This window comes from Oryx dammah, unplaced genomic scaffold (assembly GCF_014754425.2).
Source record: "Oryx dammah isolate SB20612 unplaced genomic scaffold, SCBI_Odam_1.1 HiC_scaffold_28, whole genome shotgun sequence".
NCBI lineage: Eukaryota > Metazoa > Chordata > Mammalia > Artiodactyla > Bovidae > Oryx > Oryx dammah.
This window is the reverse complement of record NW_024070212.1, coordinates 93884057-93899916: the sequence shown is the minus strand read 5'-3', so window position 1 is coordinate 93899916 and position 15860 is coordinate 93884057. Positions and strand designations below refer to the sequence as shown.

The following is a 15860-nucleotide window of genomic DNA, read 5'->3' as shown; positions in this document are numbered from 1 at the left end:
CAAGGGATCTTTCCGACCCAGGGATCCAACCCAGGTCTCCTGCATTGCATGCAGATTCTTTACCATCTGAACCACCAAGAGAATCATTTAGCGTGTGTTTATCATCTGATTATTGCAACAAACCTCACCGAAGGCAGCTCTGCCCCAGATGCTATGCAGAGGGACACCAGAGATCAGGGACAAAGGTGTCACAGCCCCATCCTTACAAGACCACAGTGTGATGAGTACCAGCTAGAGCTGCCCAGCGCCCCAGGAGAGCTCAGGAGAAGGTGTGCTGTGCCTGGTAGGCACTGATGGAAGGGAAGTCTCCATCAAGAGGATGGTGTTTGAATGGAGTTTTAGAGAAGGACTTGAGGCTGTCCAGTGAGAAAGAGAGAGAGAACATTCTAGGTGGATAGGATATATCCCATAGAATAGGTGATAGGACATACCCAAAGGCATGGAGTTGAGGAGGAACACAGCATATTCAAGAACTATCTGGCAGTTAGCTTGGCTTACATGAGGTTCAACAGGGAGTTGGGACCAGATCATCAGGAGCATTAAATGCCATGCCAAGAAGTCTGGAATTCCTCTGTATGCCACCTGGAGCCATGGAAGGGGTTTTTATGGGTTTTGTTCATTTGTTTTTCTGCCATTGGAGTAGGGAACAAAAAACAGAAAAGGTACAGAGAGGTATAAAAGGTGTTTTAAAGGGTATCATATGGTCAGAGTTTGCTTTCAAGTGGATTACTTAGTTGCCAGGTATGGAGGGCACATTGAGGGTCTAGAAACTGGACAGCGGATGATCAGTTACAGCAACTAAAGGAAGGCTTGAGGGCTGAGCAGGATGGTGGAGGAAGGCAGGAAGGGACAGACGTGAAATATGCCTGTATTCTGTAGGCAGGAATTGCCAGCCCAGAGCCATGATGGCAAAAAAGGCAGGCAGATGCATTTTGATGGGTGAGAGAGATTCAGGAAGCCAGGCTCAGCCCTGGCCCCACAAGTGGACTGACTCCCCTAGAAACATCAATGGGACTCAGCCCATAACTTCCTGGGGATCTTTACCAGTTTGGTTTGTTCGCTGCTTACAAAGGCTCTTTCTCTTTCCCCAGGAGTGTCCAGAGGGGTGGGATTCATCCGATTTGATAAGAGGATTGAGGCAGAAGAAGCAATCAAAGGCCTGAATGGCCAGAAGCCCAGCGGTGCTACGGAACCGATTACTGTGAAGTTCGCCAACAACCCCAGCCAGAAGTCCAGCCAGGCCCTGCTCTCCCAGCTATACCAGTCCCCCAACCGGCGCTACCCTGGCCCACTTCACCACCAGGCTCAGAGGTTCAGGTAGGTGCACCCACAGGCTCAAGAGCCCTACTACACGAGTACAGAGCTGGGCAAGAGCCAGGGAAGCCCTTGGCCCTGAAGGATGTGGCTGAGTGAGGACATCTGCCCCCTGGAATCACAGTGGGACACTCCCCCTGAGCCTCAGTTTCCACTGCTGTAAAATGTGATGACTGGGCCTGGAGGCGCTTCTAAGCCCCCTTTCAAACTAGCACATGACTGTGGTTAAACTTCAGATTCTTTGATTGAAACAAATTTCTACATTTAACCAGATAAGAAGGTTCAGTTTCAACAAGAGCTCATCACAGATAAGGGACTACATTCAGCAGTTTAGACTTAAGGCTAAGGCAGTGAGTGACTTTTAATGAAGTCAAAGAAAAGAGTAGCCCAGGAGGCATGTCCTTGCCAAAGGGAGTGGTCTGGTCTGCTCTCCTCTTTCTCTTGCCGGTTCTTCTATTGGGTTGGGTAGGGAGATCCGCTCTTCTGTGTTAACTTCACTCTGACATCAAGTCAGCAGACTTTGGGAAGGCAAGGAGGCAGACTTTGTCCAAACCTTATTAGCATTTCCCTGAGGTACCCAACCCCTAGGAAGCTCCAGGTGCAGTGAGACGGTCTCCTTCTCCTGAGACATTTCTGAAAGGCAGATATCTCTCCATGAAGGCAGTCTGACATTGACCAGTCTCTACTGTGCAAGAGATAAGAATATTCTTAACCTACCCACAATAATTCTAAATAATTATTTTAGTTGACCTATGCCCTGACTTCCCTTTAATGAAAGGGTCTTTCTCTTTTTCACACATCACATGGATAGTAGGCCCTTCCATCTGGCCACAAAGAGGAGAAAAATCAGCCTCTGAGTGTCCTCCCATGCCCCCTGAATATGAAACGGGTAATGATTTCATGAAGAGTCCAAGTCATTTAATTTTTATTTTGTGTGAGAGCACATGCAGTATTTATGTAAAAAGCCTTTCCAGCAGGCTTCTAATGGTGGAAACTATGGTTACTACTGCCCCATGATGTGAAAAGCTTGTCCCTGAGTAAGATACTGAACATGAAGGAGATTGTAACAAAATGGCAATTTGCTGGGAGGTGCTTTCAGGTTGTAAATAGTAAGCTGGTTTAAAAAAAAAAAAAAGTCTGAACTCTCCCTCCTGTCCAAAAATGTGTATGGTAAGAAGATTTAGTTAAAGTAGTCAGGCTACTAAGAAAGATCCATTCTGATAGGCATGATGTGTGTGCATGTATTGTTAATCCATAACAGAGACCTTTATTCACAAATTTCATTAAAATAAAAGGTGAACAACATAAGAAGCCATCAGTCCCTTTTTAAAAAATTTCACACACAACATAAATAATATCCACACATGTTCTAAGAGATGGGGGGGAGTGAGATTAATTTAGACCTTGAAATAAAGGAAGGTTCATTTAGACACTTGCTTTAAACTCCAGCATTGACCTCAACATGAATTACTTTAGGTAGGAAAAGGGGAAACTACCAGTGGATAGGCTCCTGAGCACTGGGGAAAGTTTTTGAGCTTTTCTTCTTTGAAAATGGAGCATTCTTATTAATAGTTCCATTGAGCGATCTTGCCATCTGTGAGGCATTAACCCAGAGACCCTCCTTCTCTTTGCAGGCTGGACAATTTGCTTAATATGGCCTATGGCGTAAAGAGGTAATTAAAACTCCACAGATTGCCAGATGTCCGTGTTGGCACAGACTGGGGCTAGAATTTTTTTTTTTTTTAATTCACTAACTTTACTTTTTTTTTTTTTTAATTCTTCCTTTTTCTTCCACCAGCATGTCACACTCTTTTTTACTCTCAGACCTCAGTTGGTTTTGTTTCTTTTAGGGCACTCAGTGTGTTTGTGTGTTTCACTTTTTCTTTTATTTGCAGGTGGGTTTCTCCTACGGTTCAGGTGCCACAGCTACCAAGCCCTTGATAATCTGGTCCTCGAACAGCTCCCCGAAGAGGGAAAGCTGTGACTCTTTGCCAGCTGATTTTGTAAACTTGCAAGGCAACTGTTTTGCATTAGCGATGCCAAGATTCAGTTAAGAGGGCAGATTCCAGCAAATCAAAATTAGAACATTTTGCTTGTCATGGTTGACAATCTTATGATTACCAGTGGAAAAATTAGATTCTGGACTACCAGCCCTGGCCAAAGGATGAATAAATGCGTGGGTGACCTTATGACTCCTGCCCCCACCTCAGTGTTCATTTCAGGGCACAGCCTGAGAATAAAGTGTATCTGTGTGCACCTCAACCAGAGGTTTCTTTTGTTACAGGTTTTAGCAGTAATTATCAGTCCTCCCTTGGTTATATGTGTATGTGCATTTTAAACTTGCTGTTTCTTTTATTTAAAACCTTTTTGTGGGATTGAGGGTCCAAACAGAGTCAAAGTTTGGGGGACTTTCTAAATGTAGTCACAGGGGTGCTCCAGACCTAGTCTGAAAATCGAATCTGCAAATTGGGTGCTGTATGTCACTGTGTCCATGAGACTTCCATGTGTACTTTTGAAAAGCCCTATTGAGCTGCCAGGGACATAGCATCTTTCTCATCCTGCTCTGCAGAGCTGCACACTTTAATTCCGCTTCCTACTGTCAAGGGAAAAAAGTGTGGTCATGAGGAGTCTGAATCATACTCCCATATGAGGCAAGTCTTTTACCACTTGGCTGTGCAGGATAAGTATTGGGTTGCCCAAAAACTTTGCTTGAGTTTTTCTATAACATCTTATGGAAAAGCCCACACATACTTTTTGGCCAGCCCAGTTCCTGCTCTGGAAACTGGCACAGAGTAGAGGAAGTAACTTGACTGCAGACTTCACTCTCGAATTGCAATCCCAGCCCCTATGAGGTTAACTGTGAATTACCTCCATGTATCTGGCACATGGCTTGCCTGTTCCCACACATTTTACATTTTTCCCAGCTCTGTCCCATACCTTTGCTCCTCTCGGACTTAGTGAGATACTCTGAAGAGAGTGATGCTTATATACAGATGAGGTCAGGGAAGACAGCACACGTGCTGCCATCTTTTCCAGTTCCCTACCCATAGTTAAACATCACGAGTCCATAAGAGCATTCTCTTTTCCTAAGCCCAGATTTGGATCCAGAGTCCTTCCTACCAAAGTGCTCAGGTAGCATTACCACCTGCAGTTGAGGGTCTACTTGAAACCTCTTTGCTAGCCCCTGACTTTGGCTTTATAATATTTAGCTGCTCTCTACCTATAAACAGAAAGAGGTCCGTTGACTTAGTTGGAGGAGAGAAAGTTGAGAAGACAATCTTCAGAAATAATGCAAATAACAATTACATATGGATTTGCCCTTCTAAGAATTCACACCATGATGATTTGGGTTTTGTCCTGTTAATTTGTTTTTAAGTAAGAGGGAAGATTGACTTAGTGAATAATACTGAAAATAATATCTGTTGAGTTTTTATGTTTAGCATATTTTCAGGAGCCATGTGATTATTTAAATTCTAGTTAGATACAGAGTATTCTTTCATAGGGCTTTCAAATCCTATGCGTATATGGATATATGCTTATTTTTAAAACAGTCCTAAATGACACTTAATCCATTCTCTTCCCTGGTTTTTGCTTCCTCTCTTTCTGTCCCTCTCTTCAGGAAAAAAAAAAAAAAACTAACCAAATGAAAAGCAAATACTAGTCAGTGTATAGAATCAAAATACCTGTATAAGTTTGATATAAGTAAAATGTTAACAAATATTTTTTCTGCTGTAGGCACTGGTAACCTAATTGTTTCATCTGATGCATCCATCATGAATCACATACATATTTTATCAGACAGTGAATAGTATCTGAAGGATTGTTTTTCTTTCCAAGATTATGTGAAAACTGAGAAGATTTCGAAGCCTAATACAAAAGTAGTCATAATAGGACATATAACAGTTTCCTGCTTTTCTAATGTACAGCGATTCAAGATATGTAAATGCACAAACCACTTGAAATCTCACTCCTGTGACGCTTAGAAATGAATTCCAGATAATATAGCATCAAGGAGTGATCACCTTTATTATTATTGCTCAGGGCTTTTTTTTTGGAACTCTCTTGAATAAATGCTAAATGAAACATAAGCCGCCCTTTGGAGTAATAACAAGTCCTGTCTATTCATTCTCATGTATCTCCATCCTCAATAATGTCAAGAGATCTTTAACGATTGTTAAGTCAAGGGACTGCAAAGATGGTGGACTTGAGCACTTCTAGGGCCTTAACTTCCTTAAAAAAAAAAAGTTTCCCAAGCATTGACCTCTACCAGTGTTATTCACCTATTCAACCAATAAACAGTTATTGAGTGTTTTCTATGTGTCATGTCTGTGAGATTCCTGTATGGCCTCCACTGAATAAATAGAGTGAAAGGATGGATGAAGTAGGGCCCCTTCTATGAAGAGTTCACTGTCTACTGTGGGGAGGGAGGGAGAGTGTCAGGGTGGGATACCCCATGAACATATACTGTGATAGTGTGACAGAGCCTTGCTCTGAGAGTTCTTCCTGGTTTTTAGGAGTTGAGCTAGGATTTTCTCTTGGCATTTACATGCCTTAGCCAGTCTAGCTGTTCCCATCAGAAGAAATGCTGCAGACATTAGTTTTTGCATTTTGGTTTTTAAACCCTGAAGACTCTCCTGCAAACACTCACTCAGCCCTCTGCCCCGTGTCTGTGTCTGTGCATCTGTGTGTTATCCACGGTCAGACTGATGTCTGGACCAGTCCCCCCTTCTGCTTGTCCCCCCAGGTTCTCTCCAATCACCATTGATGGGATGACAAGCCTTGTGGGAATGAACATCCCTGGTCACACAGGAACGGGCTGGTGCATCTTTGTCTACAACCTGTCCCCTGATTCTGACGAGAGTGTCCTCTGGCAGCTCTTTGGCCCCTTTGGCGCAGTGAACAACGTCAAGGTCATCCGCGACTTCAACACCAACAAGTGCAAGGGATTCGGCTTCGTCACCATGACCAACTACGATGAGGCAGCTATGGCCATCGCCAGCCTCAACGGGTACCGCCTGGGGGACCGAGTGCTGCAAGTTTCCTTCAAAACCAACAAAGCTCACAAGTCCTGAATTTCCCATCCCTACCTATCAAACTATATATATAAATATATACGAACAAAACACACGCGTGCACACACACACACACACACAAAAGAGAGAGAGACAAACTTTTCGAGGCTTATATTCAACCATGGACTTTATAAGCCAGTGTTGCCTAAGTATTAAAACATTGGATTATCCTGAGGTGTACCAGGAAAGGATTTTATAATGCTTAGAAAAAAAGAAAAAAAAACACAAAAAAAATACCTTTGATGCATTGAATGTTCTTTCATAGCTGTCGTTGTTGACTATATATACATAGATAGCGACGTGCAGGGATTTTTACCCAGCCAGCTAACTTTACTACCTTCCTTGAAGGTGGATCTTTTTAAGATGACCATTCGCTCATTTGAAGAAGAAAAACAAAAAACAAAAAAAAATAATAAAAATAAAACAATTTTTACAAAGCAATGGGATTCAAAGAGAGAAAATAAAAGATTTTTTTTTTTTGTCAAAATGTTGATCCAATCAGATTGGTGAAAAAAAAAAAAAAACAAAACAAAACCCCCACACAAATTAAAGAGGAATAATAAAAATTGCAAAAATTAAAAAACTTTTGCAAATTTTTTTATTTTTCCTTTTTTCTTTTATATCATGTGAACTAAAAACAGTCTTCTGTTAGGGGATGGGGGCGAGGGGGATACCTGATGACATTAACAATTTAATAACATTAACATTGTTGCCAAAGAGGTGGTCTCTTTGCTGAAAATGGGTTTCAAGAAAAATCTATTTTTATAAAATATAAAGAATTTTTACAAGAGAATCTGGATTTGAGAAAAAAATATTTTGACTGGCTAATTTAGGGGAAATTGACAACTTTGTCGCGTTCATACTGCACTGGTAACTTTTTAGAGATCAAGATGTGTGTTTTAAACTGGATTCGTAGACTGTTTTTTGAAGGATGGGCTATAAACAGATGATCTTCATATCTTTTCATAGCATGTAATAATAATATAAAAAATTATTAATTACTAGGGGAAAGGAGTGTTCGTTCTACCCAGGGTACCACAGTTCCCCACAGTCAAAACCCAAAAGCAAGGAGATGAGTTGAAAGACAGTTTTTCTTTAAGTCATCAGTATGGGATGTCAGCAGAATAAAAATTAAAAAGATTAATTTTCCTTTCAATCTAAAACTTCCTTAGTTTGAGCAGTAGGTGCTACGAAATTATTTACATATCTTAGTATCATAGTTAAATGTAATGTGTTTAGGAGAGGAAAACAAAAGATACATTTGCTTTAAATTCATTAAGGAATTTTCAAATTCACTTTGTAGCCCATGCTGATAGAATTGGGCTGTGTTGGTACATTTGAAACACTGTTTATGTTGCTTGAAACACTTATTTATTTAATCGCAGATGTGATGATGCCTATGGCCGAGATCAAATATAGCTAGATTGGCTAGACTACGTATTTGTTTACTTAAACTATGGGAAGAAGCATATTATTGTGTCATTCTGTTGTGTGTGTATGTGTATATACAATATAAATATATATATATAAAGTTATTTTTTCTTTGGGTTAATTTATTATAAGTTGTAACACTTGGCTAGTTTTGTTTGTATATGTCTTAAAATGTTTTCTTATGATATTTAAGTGACAGTTAAAGAGGTATCAAGGTAACTTGTGTAGAACTATTGTTTGATATATTGTCATGTTTGTTGTGAATATTTTTTTCTTACTGCACAGTAGAAAAATAAAAACAACTGGGTCTTTCCTTTAATGTAATTCAGATTGGGGAAAACAAAACAGAGCTAAGGGAACAAAATGACTGAGGGAGCATTCTCCCACGTCCAGTGCACTGATCATTTTAGTATGTTTGTGCTTTGTACGGTTATATATTTAAAACAAAAACGAAACAAAAAAATACAAGGGTTCATGCTCTTCCCTGGGTAATAGAAACAGTTACTCGCTATGCATAATCTAGTTGATAGTTAAATTTGCTATTGCTTTTCTTGTCTTGTTATATACAATCTTTTCAATACCAGTTTAGTCTTAATGGTAATAAAACGTTATGGTTATTTATAACTTGTGCTTATTTTGTGCGTTTTTTCCCATGCTGAACCCACTAAGTGCATGTAGACAGAGCTGTTGTTTTCACACTGAAGAGGCAAACTTTGTGGTAGTAGTCGTAGTGGTAGGCAGATAACAAAAACCAGGGCTGCACCATAGACTCCTCCTTGAAATTTTTTTTCTATTTTTTTTCCTCATTTCGGTTTTGAGAAAAAAAAAAAAATCAGATTTCAGTTCAGAGAACACTCGTTCAACATTCAGAGAAACCTTTTTATATCACCTGCTATGAATGAACGCAGTTTGCTAGCAAAGTTTTGATGCATTTGCTAAGCATTAGTGGGAAAGGCATGCCAACATCTCTTCTCTATAACGTGTTCACTCTTGGGGGAAAAAAAAGGAAAAAAAATCTTAGGACCAGGCAGTTGTATACTTTAGTTATAATGAATGACTTCATGTTAATCTTGCTAGTTTAGATGATTTCTGAGGGAAAGTATTGTAAATGTTTTTTTTTTCCTTAATCTTGTTGTGTTTGAATTATTTGTACTTTATTGTCCAGACAATAAATGAAAGTGTGTAGAATGGATTTGAGCTTCCCAGATTTTTAAATGTGTTTATTCACATGTTTTTTTTTCTTTTTGGTAGCATCTTCAGATTTCCCCAATATTTTTACTGTTAAACGAAAAAGAGTAAAATTCTGTTTTGCAACTTAGCCAAGTCTCTCGAAGTCAATTCAGTATTCAAAAGTCATTGCCCTAGTTCCACACTACTATAAGGTGTGGTCTTTAACCCGCAGTATAGGCGTCATCTGGGAGCTTGTTAAAATGCAGAATCTCAGGCTGTATGCAAATCTATATTTAACCAGATTCCCAAGTGAATCACTGGTAAAGTGTCAGAAGCACTGTCCTGGTTGATAACAAGCCATTTGGCATTGTGTTTGGCTTTATGATCCATTAGCGTCTGTTATTCATTTATAAGCGTACTTGTGACTTGTGCAGAAGAAAGGGAGTCACTATTTGCAGACCATCTATTATGTCTATGTGGTGCCGTCTGTGTTCCCTCCCTTGGTCCCACAGCGATCTGGGAGAGGGAGATAGCACTATCCTCATTTCACAGATGGCAAGACTGAGGTCAGTGAGAGAGATTAAGTAACTTGAAATGCCTAGCAAATTTCCAGTTGGGATTTATATTTATATATATATATATAATAATATAATTTATTTGGCTGTACCAGGTCTTAGTTGCGACATGTGGGATCTAGTTCCCTGATCAGGGATCTAACCTGGAACCCCTACATTGGGAGCACAGAGTTGTAGCCACTGGACCACCAGCAAAGTTCCCCAGTTGGAACTTGAATCCAAGTCTGATAGACCTGCACCACACTTCAGTTTTGAGATGGCAGAGCTTGAGCAATAGTAAGGAAACAGACCGTCTCTACTGTAAGTGACAAGAAAGATCACTTCTTTATTTAAATTCATTTTTGCTTGCTGCTGCTGCTAAGTCGCTTTAGTTGTGTCTGACTATGTGAGACCCCATAGAGGGTAGTCCCCCAGGCTCCCCGGTCCCTGGGATTCTCCAGGCAAGAACACTGGAGTGCCATTTCCTTCTCCAATGGATGAAAGTGAAAAGTGAAAGTGAAGTTGCTCAGTCGTGTCCAACTCTCAGCAACCCCATGGACTGCAGCCCACCAGGGTCCTCCATCCATGGGATTTTCCAGGCAAGAGTACTGGAGTGGGATGCCATTGCCTTCTCCGAATTTTTGCTTAGAAGTGGCAAATATCTGACTTTCTTACCTTTGAGTAGAAACCCTAAACAAAGACTTTTTCATACTGTGTATAAAGTACATGATTTAAGCTCAGCCTAGGGGGAAAAGACTACCTAAAATATCATGAAGTCATATTAAAATATGATCTGAACTTTACAGATGAGCATTTTAGTGATTTCCTGATATGATCATTCACTGATGATCTACTATCTTTCTTTTGCATCTTCTCACTAATTGAAAATTCATATTACTCCATAAAACATCACATCACCATCCACAAGCTGACACAGGAAGAAGAAATGCCCCCACTGATCCAAAGCAAGGAGTAGTCAAGATTCACCTCCATTTCTCATTACCTCCTTTTTTATTATTATATTAAATTACTTCAGTGGTTAGCATAATTAAATTCAGGGCAAAGAATGGGATTTAATTAACCACACTAAATATTAAAACTCCAAGTCAGCCTGAACTTCACATACTTAAAGTTTCTTCCTTTAGTTTTATCTTAAAGGCAAGACCCTATGTTCCTTTTCTGAAGAAAAACAGGCATTCAAACTAATCACTGCCCCCCAGGAATAACAGAGCTTCACAAATGTGTGTCTAGGGTCCAAAAATGTTGCTGCCAAGCCTATGATAGTTATCACCAAGCATCACCACCCTTGCTCCTTAAAGATGTCATTTTAGTGCACTTTAAACAAATGGATAGATTATTTTGGAATACTGGAAGTTGATGGAATCTTACCAGTTCAAACAGTTCATTCCCCGACCTCCAAAAGTTTCACAAGTAGCTGTAGGTGTTTAAATAGATCTTTAAAATATCCGTAGAAGGGTATTCTACATACACTCTCTCAGCAATGCTTCCCACCATCAGCACAACGTTGTCTGCCTAACATCTAATAAAAAATCCATCTCACTGCAAGTGTAAGCCTGTTACCTCAAATCTCCAGGCAAACATTGTATAGTTTCTCTAGGTGTTTGTTGGAAAGGTTTAACAAATCACAAGAATGCAGAGATTATTAAATTTCTTTCAGGTCCTAGGTACATTATGTTTTGCTTGGATGAAAAATTGCATTCCAGAGAAGACTGAAGGCATTTACTTAGTATTACTTCTGTCAACGTGATAGGAAGAGAAGGCAAAAAAACACAAAATTGTGTCCATAACCAGCCCGCATCATCACCACCATCATCAAAACTACTTACATCTGCTACCAAAGATCAAACACAACCAAATGATAGTTGCAGCCAGCAGTTTTCATCAGCTAGGGTCCTGTTTAAATTTCTTTCATCAAAATCAATCATTACTTGTTCATTTGTAAATAAAACATTTGAATCCCAAAGAATAATATTTGAAAGCATATTTGATACTCATAAAGCCTCTTGGGGCCCCTGCTTAGTCAGTATTTGGGTCTGGCTACTTTATCCTTGTCAGAGTTCAACACTTAATCACCTTTTACCATAGATGATTCAGGAAACTCCCAGTTCTTGAAATTGTTTTGTCCTGACTTTCTGTAGGCACTAGGCATTTGTTCCCTAACAGACATATGCATGCAAACACAAGAGGCAAACATTTGTACAGTTGAATAGGAAATGGGGTTTTCTACTTTCATCTGCAAATTCAAAAATCAGATCTGATAAGACAGCATTAACAGCCAGAGCATGATTTCTAAATGGAAGAGCTATTGAGGCCATCCTTCCTGGATCCATTCCACAGCCTTAACAAGCTCTCACGGAACACAGCTATATAATATCCTTACACCCTTCACTGCCTTTGTTCTACCTGTAAAAGAGAATAATAAAAGGAAATTACATTTTATTTCCATGAGCTAAAATCAAATTTTAATATTGTCCAAAAACGACTCGAACTGTTCCTTTATCTTATTAGCTTTTTGGCATATTAGGTAATAAGATAATTTCTCATGGTACAGTATTTATGTTAGAATCATATTTCTCTCTGTGCAGATCACTTACAGAAGTGTCTGTTAACAGGAGAGAATGATGCATAATCGGCACTTAAGATTAAAATAGACCTGAGAACATAAATGTGTTCCTTCAATTAAAGGAATAGCATTTCTCCAGTCTCATCATTTTGGGATTCCGCGGCAGAATAAAAACTGGCTCAAAATCACCCAACCCCGGGTTAATTACCAGAAGTTCTCCCTATGCAAGCCCAGTTTGATCTACTAGTAGTTCAAATGCAAAATGGACTCAACGCCACTCCAAGATGCCATGTAATTATTTTAAATGGTTTCCAGCAAAGTCCTCGAGGTTCAAGAAATGGTTTCTAGAAAGAGCACTAGCATTTATTATCTTTCCAATATGCCAGGCAGTGTACATTCAGCATTTGGTCCTTCTACCAACTCAGCGAGGAATGATATCCCCCTTTCACACTGAGCCAAATGAAATTCAGAGAGAGTTGGCATCCTGTCCAAGGGAGTAGGTGGTGAAGACAGAATTCAAACCCAGACCTATGTGACCCCAAATCTCCCAGTTATACCACCCTGGCTATAAGCCAATTCTGTCATAATTAGAGTTTCATTTCAATTAAAAGTGGAGATGAGTCCTGTTACATAACAAACAAGGGAAATAGCATTAATGCTCTGTGCCTGGGGCTAACTTTCTCCTCAAATCTTTAATGGAAAAATGGGTCCAATAACTTCGGTTTACTAGCAAATTGAAAAACAAAACCTAAAAGTAACAGTTTTTAAACTGCTGTTTTCCCAGCAGTGCTAAAAAAATCGAGTAAGATTATTTGTTGACAGACACCAAAAGTCATTGAGGTAGAAAGGAGTCAAGGATAGGATTATAAAGTAAGAACGTTTACAAGCCGCCTTAGCTGCCCTTGAACTTGGTCCTGTTAGACTCCCTATGAATTAAAGAAATTGTGTGAACAAACCAGCATTACTTTGGTGGGCACTCCTTTCTCTACCTGTGCTGCCACCAGATTCTCAGAACAATCCTGGGAAGCACATTACTTAATTCCCATTTTATATCTGACAAAACAGGCCCAGAGATGTCAGGCCCAAGATTGTACAGCATGAAGTAGAATTGGAATTTACACCCATGCCATCTGGCTCCAGTCCAATGTCTTTCCACTAAACCACCTCCAATTACCTTTCAATGTGACACCACTATCAGTGAGGAAACGAACCTAAAAGCCTTGTCCACACTAGAATCCTTACCCTGACCACCTGCCACGTGCCAGGCACTGAGCTAGAGGCACACGTTGAGTAAACATACTCAATTTTCTTTCTTCCACTTATTTTGGGTGACACTGCAGTAGGTTATGACAGAAAGTAAAAGTGAATGTGAAGTCGCTCAGTCGTGTCCGACTCTTTGCGACCCTGTGGACTGTAGCCTATCAGGCTCCTCCGTCCGTGGGATTCTCCAGGCAAGAATACTGGAGTGGGTTGCCATTTCCTTCTCCAGGGGATCTTCCCGACCCAGGGGTGGAACCAGGGTCTCCTGCATTGCAGGCAGATGCTTTATCTTCTGAGCCACCAGGAAACAAACCAAAAAGAAAGGGGGATACAAGTTTGGAATCCTGTTACAAAGATAAGATATATGAAACAATTATTTAGCTATGCCAGATCGTTTCTATGCTGGGAGGGGAATTAGAGGAAATTTTTTAAATCCGTGAAGAGTGAAAGGAGTATTCCAGGGCCCAGACTGGAAAGAGAATATGGCCTGAAGGGAAGAGGACAGCTCTGGTGAAAGAAAGTTCTGGGTTTCAGTTCCCTGGTAAACTGTTTAATGTCTCTGAGACTCCTGATCAGAGAAGGAAGGATATAAAATGTATCGAACTTCCCTTGTGGTCCAGTGGTTAAGAATTCAGTTACCAATGAAGGGGACATGGACTCTGTCCCTGGTTCTGGGAAGATCCCACATGCTGGAGAGCGGCTAAGCCCATGCGCCACAGCTGCTGAAGCCCGAGAACCCTAGAGTCCATGCTCTGCAACAAGAGAAGCCACCGCAATGAGAAGTATACACACTGCAACTAGAGAGTAGTCCCAGCTTGCCGAAACTAGAGAAAGCTCATGCATAGCAACAGAGACCCAGCACAGCCAAACACAATAAATGATTTTTTAAAAAAACAGATAAAATACATCAAGTCTCTGACACTCAGTGAAGAATAGTGGAAGTGAAACTGTAGCCAGAAAGATTCCCAGAGGAAAACAGCTCAGATGGGGCCAGCTGACTGTGGGGCAGGAGGGCAGTGGGGATCAGTGGCGGATGCCTCTGAATATAAAGAACAGAAAAACCCTCAAGTAAAGGAGGGACAAGACAGTAGGGATGCATGTGGGAACAGGTGCTTGGAAATCTTCCTGGGTCTCATGGTGCTTGAGTTGCTTTCAAAACATTGGGTTGGCCAGTTGGGTTCTAATTGGGTTCCCCATCATACAGAAAACCCAGAACAAACATTTTGGCCAACCCAATACAATAATAACTGCAACCACACACCAGAAGAGGCTCTAATTCCTCCTCAGCAACCAGAGAATGAATTGGCCCATCCTCTGGAGCCTCGCCACTATGGTGACTCCACCATTTTCCTTCCTTATTCCCTGCAACTCTTCAATGATGCACTTTATCGAAGGTCCACTTCTCCCTGCATAAACAGCTCAAATTCCAGAGAGAGGGACCAGGTTGACCCTGGTTGGCTGGCATTTACAGACTGCTGCTATTATTAATTTTCTTTCCCACAGAGCAACCTAGTCCAAACAGCTGAAGCCAGGGCTGGAGTCATGTGCTGCACAAGATGGCCTGCTGGTAAAGAATGGCTTGGGTGGGGCAGGCATCTTGAAGAGCCTGGGCAATACAGTGAGGAGTGTCTGGGCATGGCAGAGCTAAAGCAGGCCTTCCTGAGGTTGGTGAACAGATGGAGGCAGGTGCCGAGGAGCTTAGGTAGGCAGTGGTGGGCAGATAGCAACAGAATAAGAGAAAGAGAGTTGAACACTCAGGCTGAAGCAGGGGTTTTCTTTAGAAACACCGGGTGCCAGAAAGTTTTAGAGGAGAGAAATGAGGCATTTTCATTCATAAGCAAATACCTGTTAAAAGACTGATATCACCAAGTCCAGCTCCTCTGGGCTGTAGGCACAAGAGTCGTAAGATCTGTCTCACTCAAGGTGATCTGATCAGACTATTTATAAAAGGTAGCCCTCCCCAACTTTTCACACAATTGGCCTTGGCCTTGCCTTCCTTGGTGGGGCAGTAGTGGTAAAGAACTCCCCTCCCGATTCAGGAGACATAAGAGACATGGGTTCAGTCCTTGGGTCGGGAAGATCCCCTGGAAGAGGGCATGGCAACCCACTCCAGTATCCTTGCCTGGAAAATCCCATGGACAGAGGAGACTGGCAGGCTATGGTCCACAGGGTCACAGAGAGTTGGACACAATTGCGATTTCGCAAGCAGCATGCATGCACTGCCTTCCCTGGTAGCTATGAGAAGTCCTTGGAAGTCAGTTCAGCCTCCTTATTTGGTCCTCCCTGACGCCCAGCATTAGTGAGAGCAGGGTTGGGGTTTGTGGTGGCCCCATCTGCCCACCCCTTAGTATACCCTCATCAAACTAGGCCCTCCAGGAGCAAGATGCTGCCACTGGATCAATTTCATCTCTGGGCTTTCATGACTGGGGAATAGAGGAGGGGAAGACCAATCAGTGGGTCCAATGACATCAGGAG

General features: G+C 41.2%; 1 protein-coding gene across 4 annotated transcripts in view; it reads left to right on the top strand.

Annotated features, from left to right (window-relative positions):
- ELAVL4 (ELAV like RNA binding protein 4) overlaps positions 1-9009 on the top strand; it is a 90375-nt gene extending 81366 nt beyond the window's left edge. For 2 of the 4 annotated variants that reach the window (XM_040231210.1, XM_040231209.1), the window contains exons 5-7: positions 1092-1317; positions 2949-2987; positions 6059-9009. In XM_040231210.1, coding sequence (XP_040087144.1) covers positions 1092-1317; positions 2949-2987; positions 6059-6386 — 593 coding nt within the window. In that variant the 3' untranslated portion in view covers positions 6387-9009. Of the gene's footprint in view, positions 1-1091; positions 1318-2948; positions 2988-6016 lie in introns of all 4 variants that reach the window. The other 2 variants (XM_040231207.1, XM_040231208.1) reach the window with 2 other exon arrangements.
- The last annotated feature ends 6851 nt before the right edge of the window (positions 9010-15860 follow it).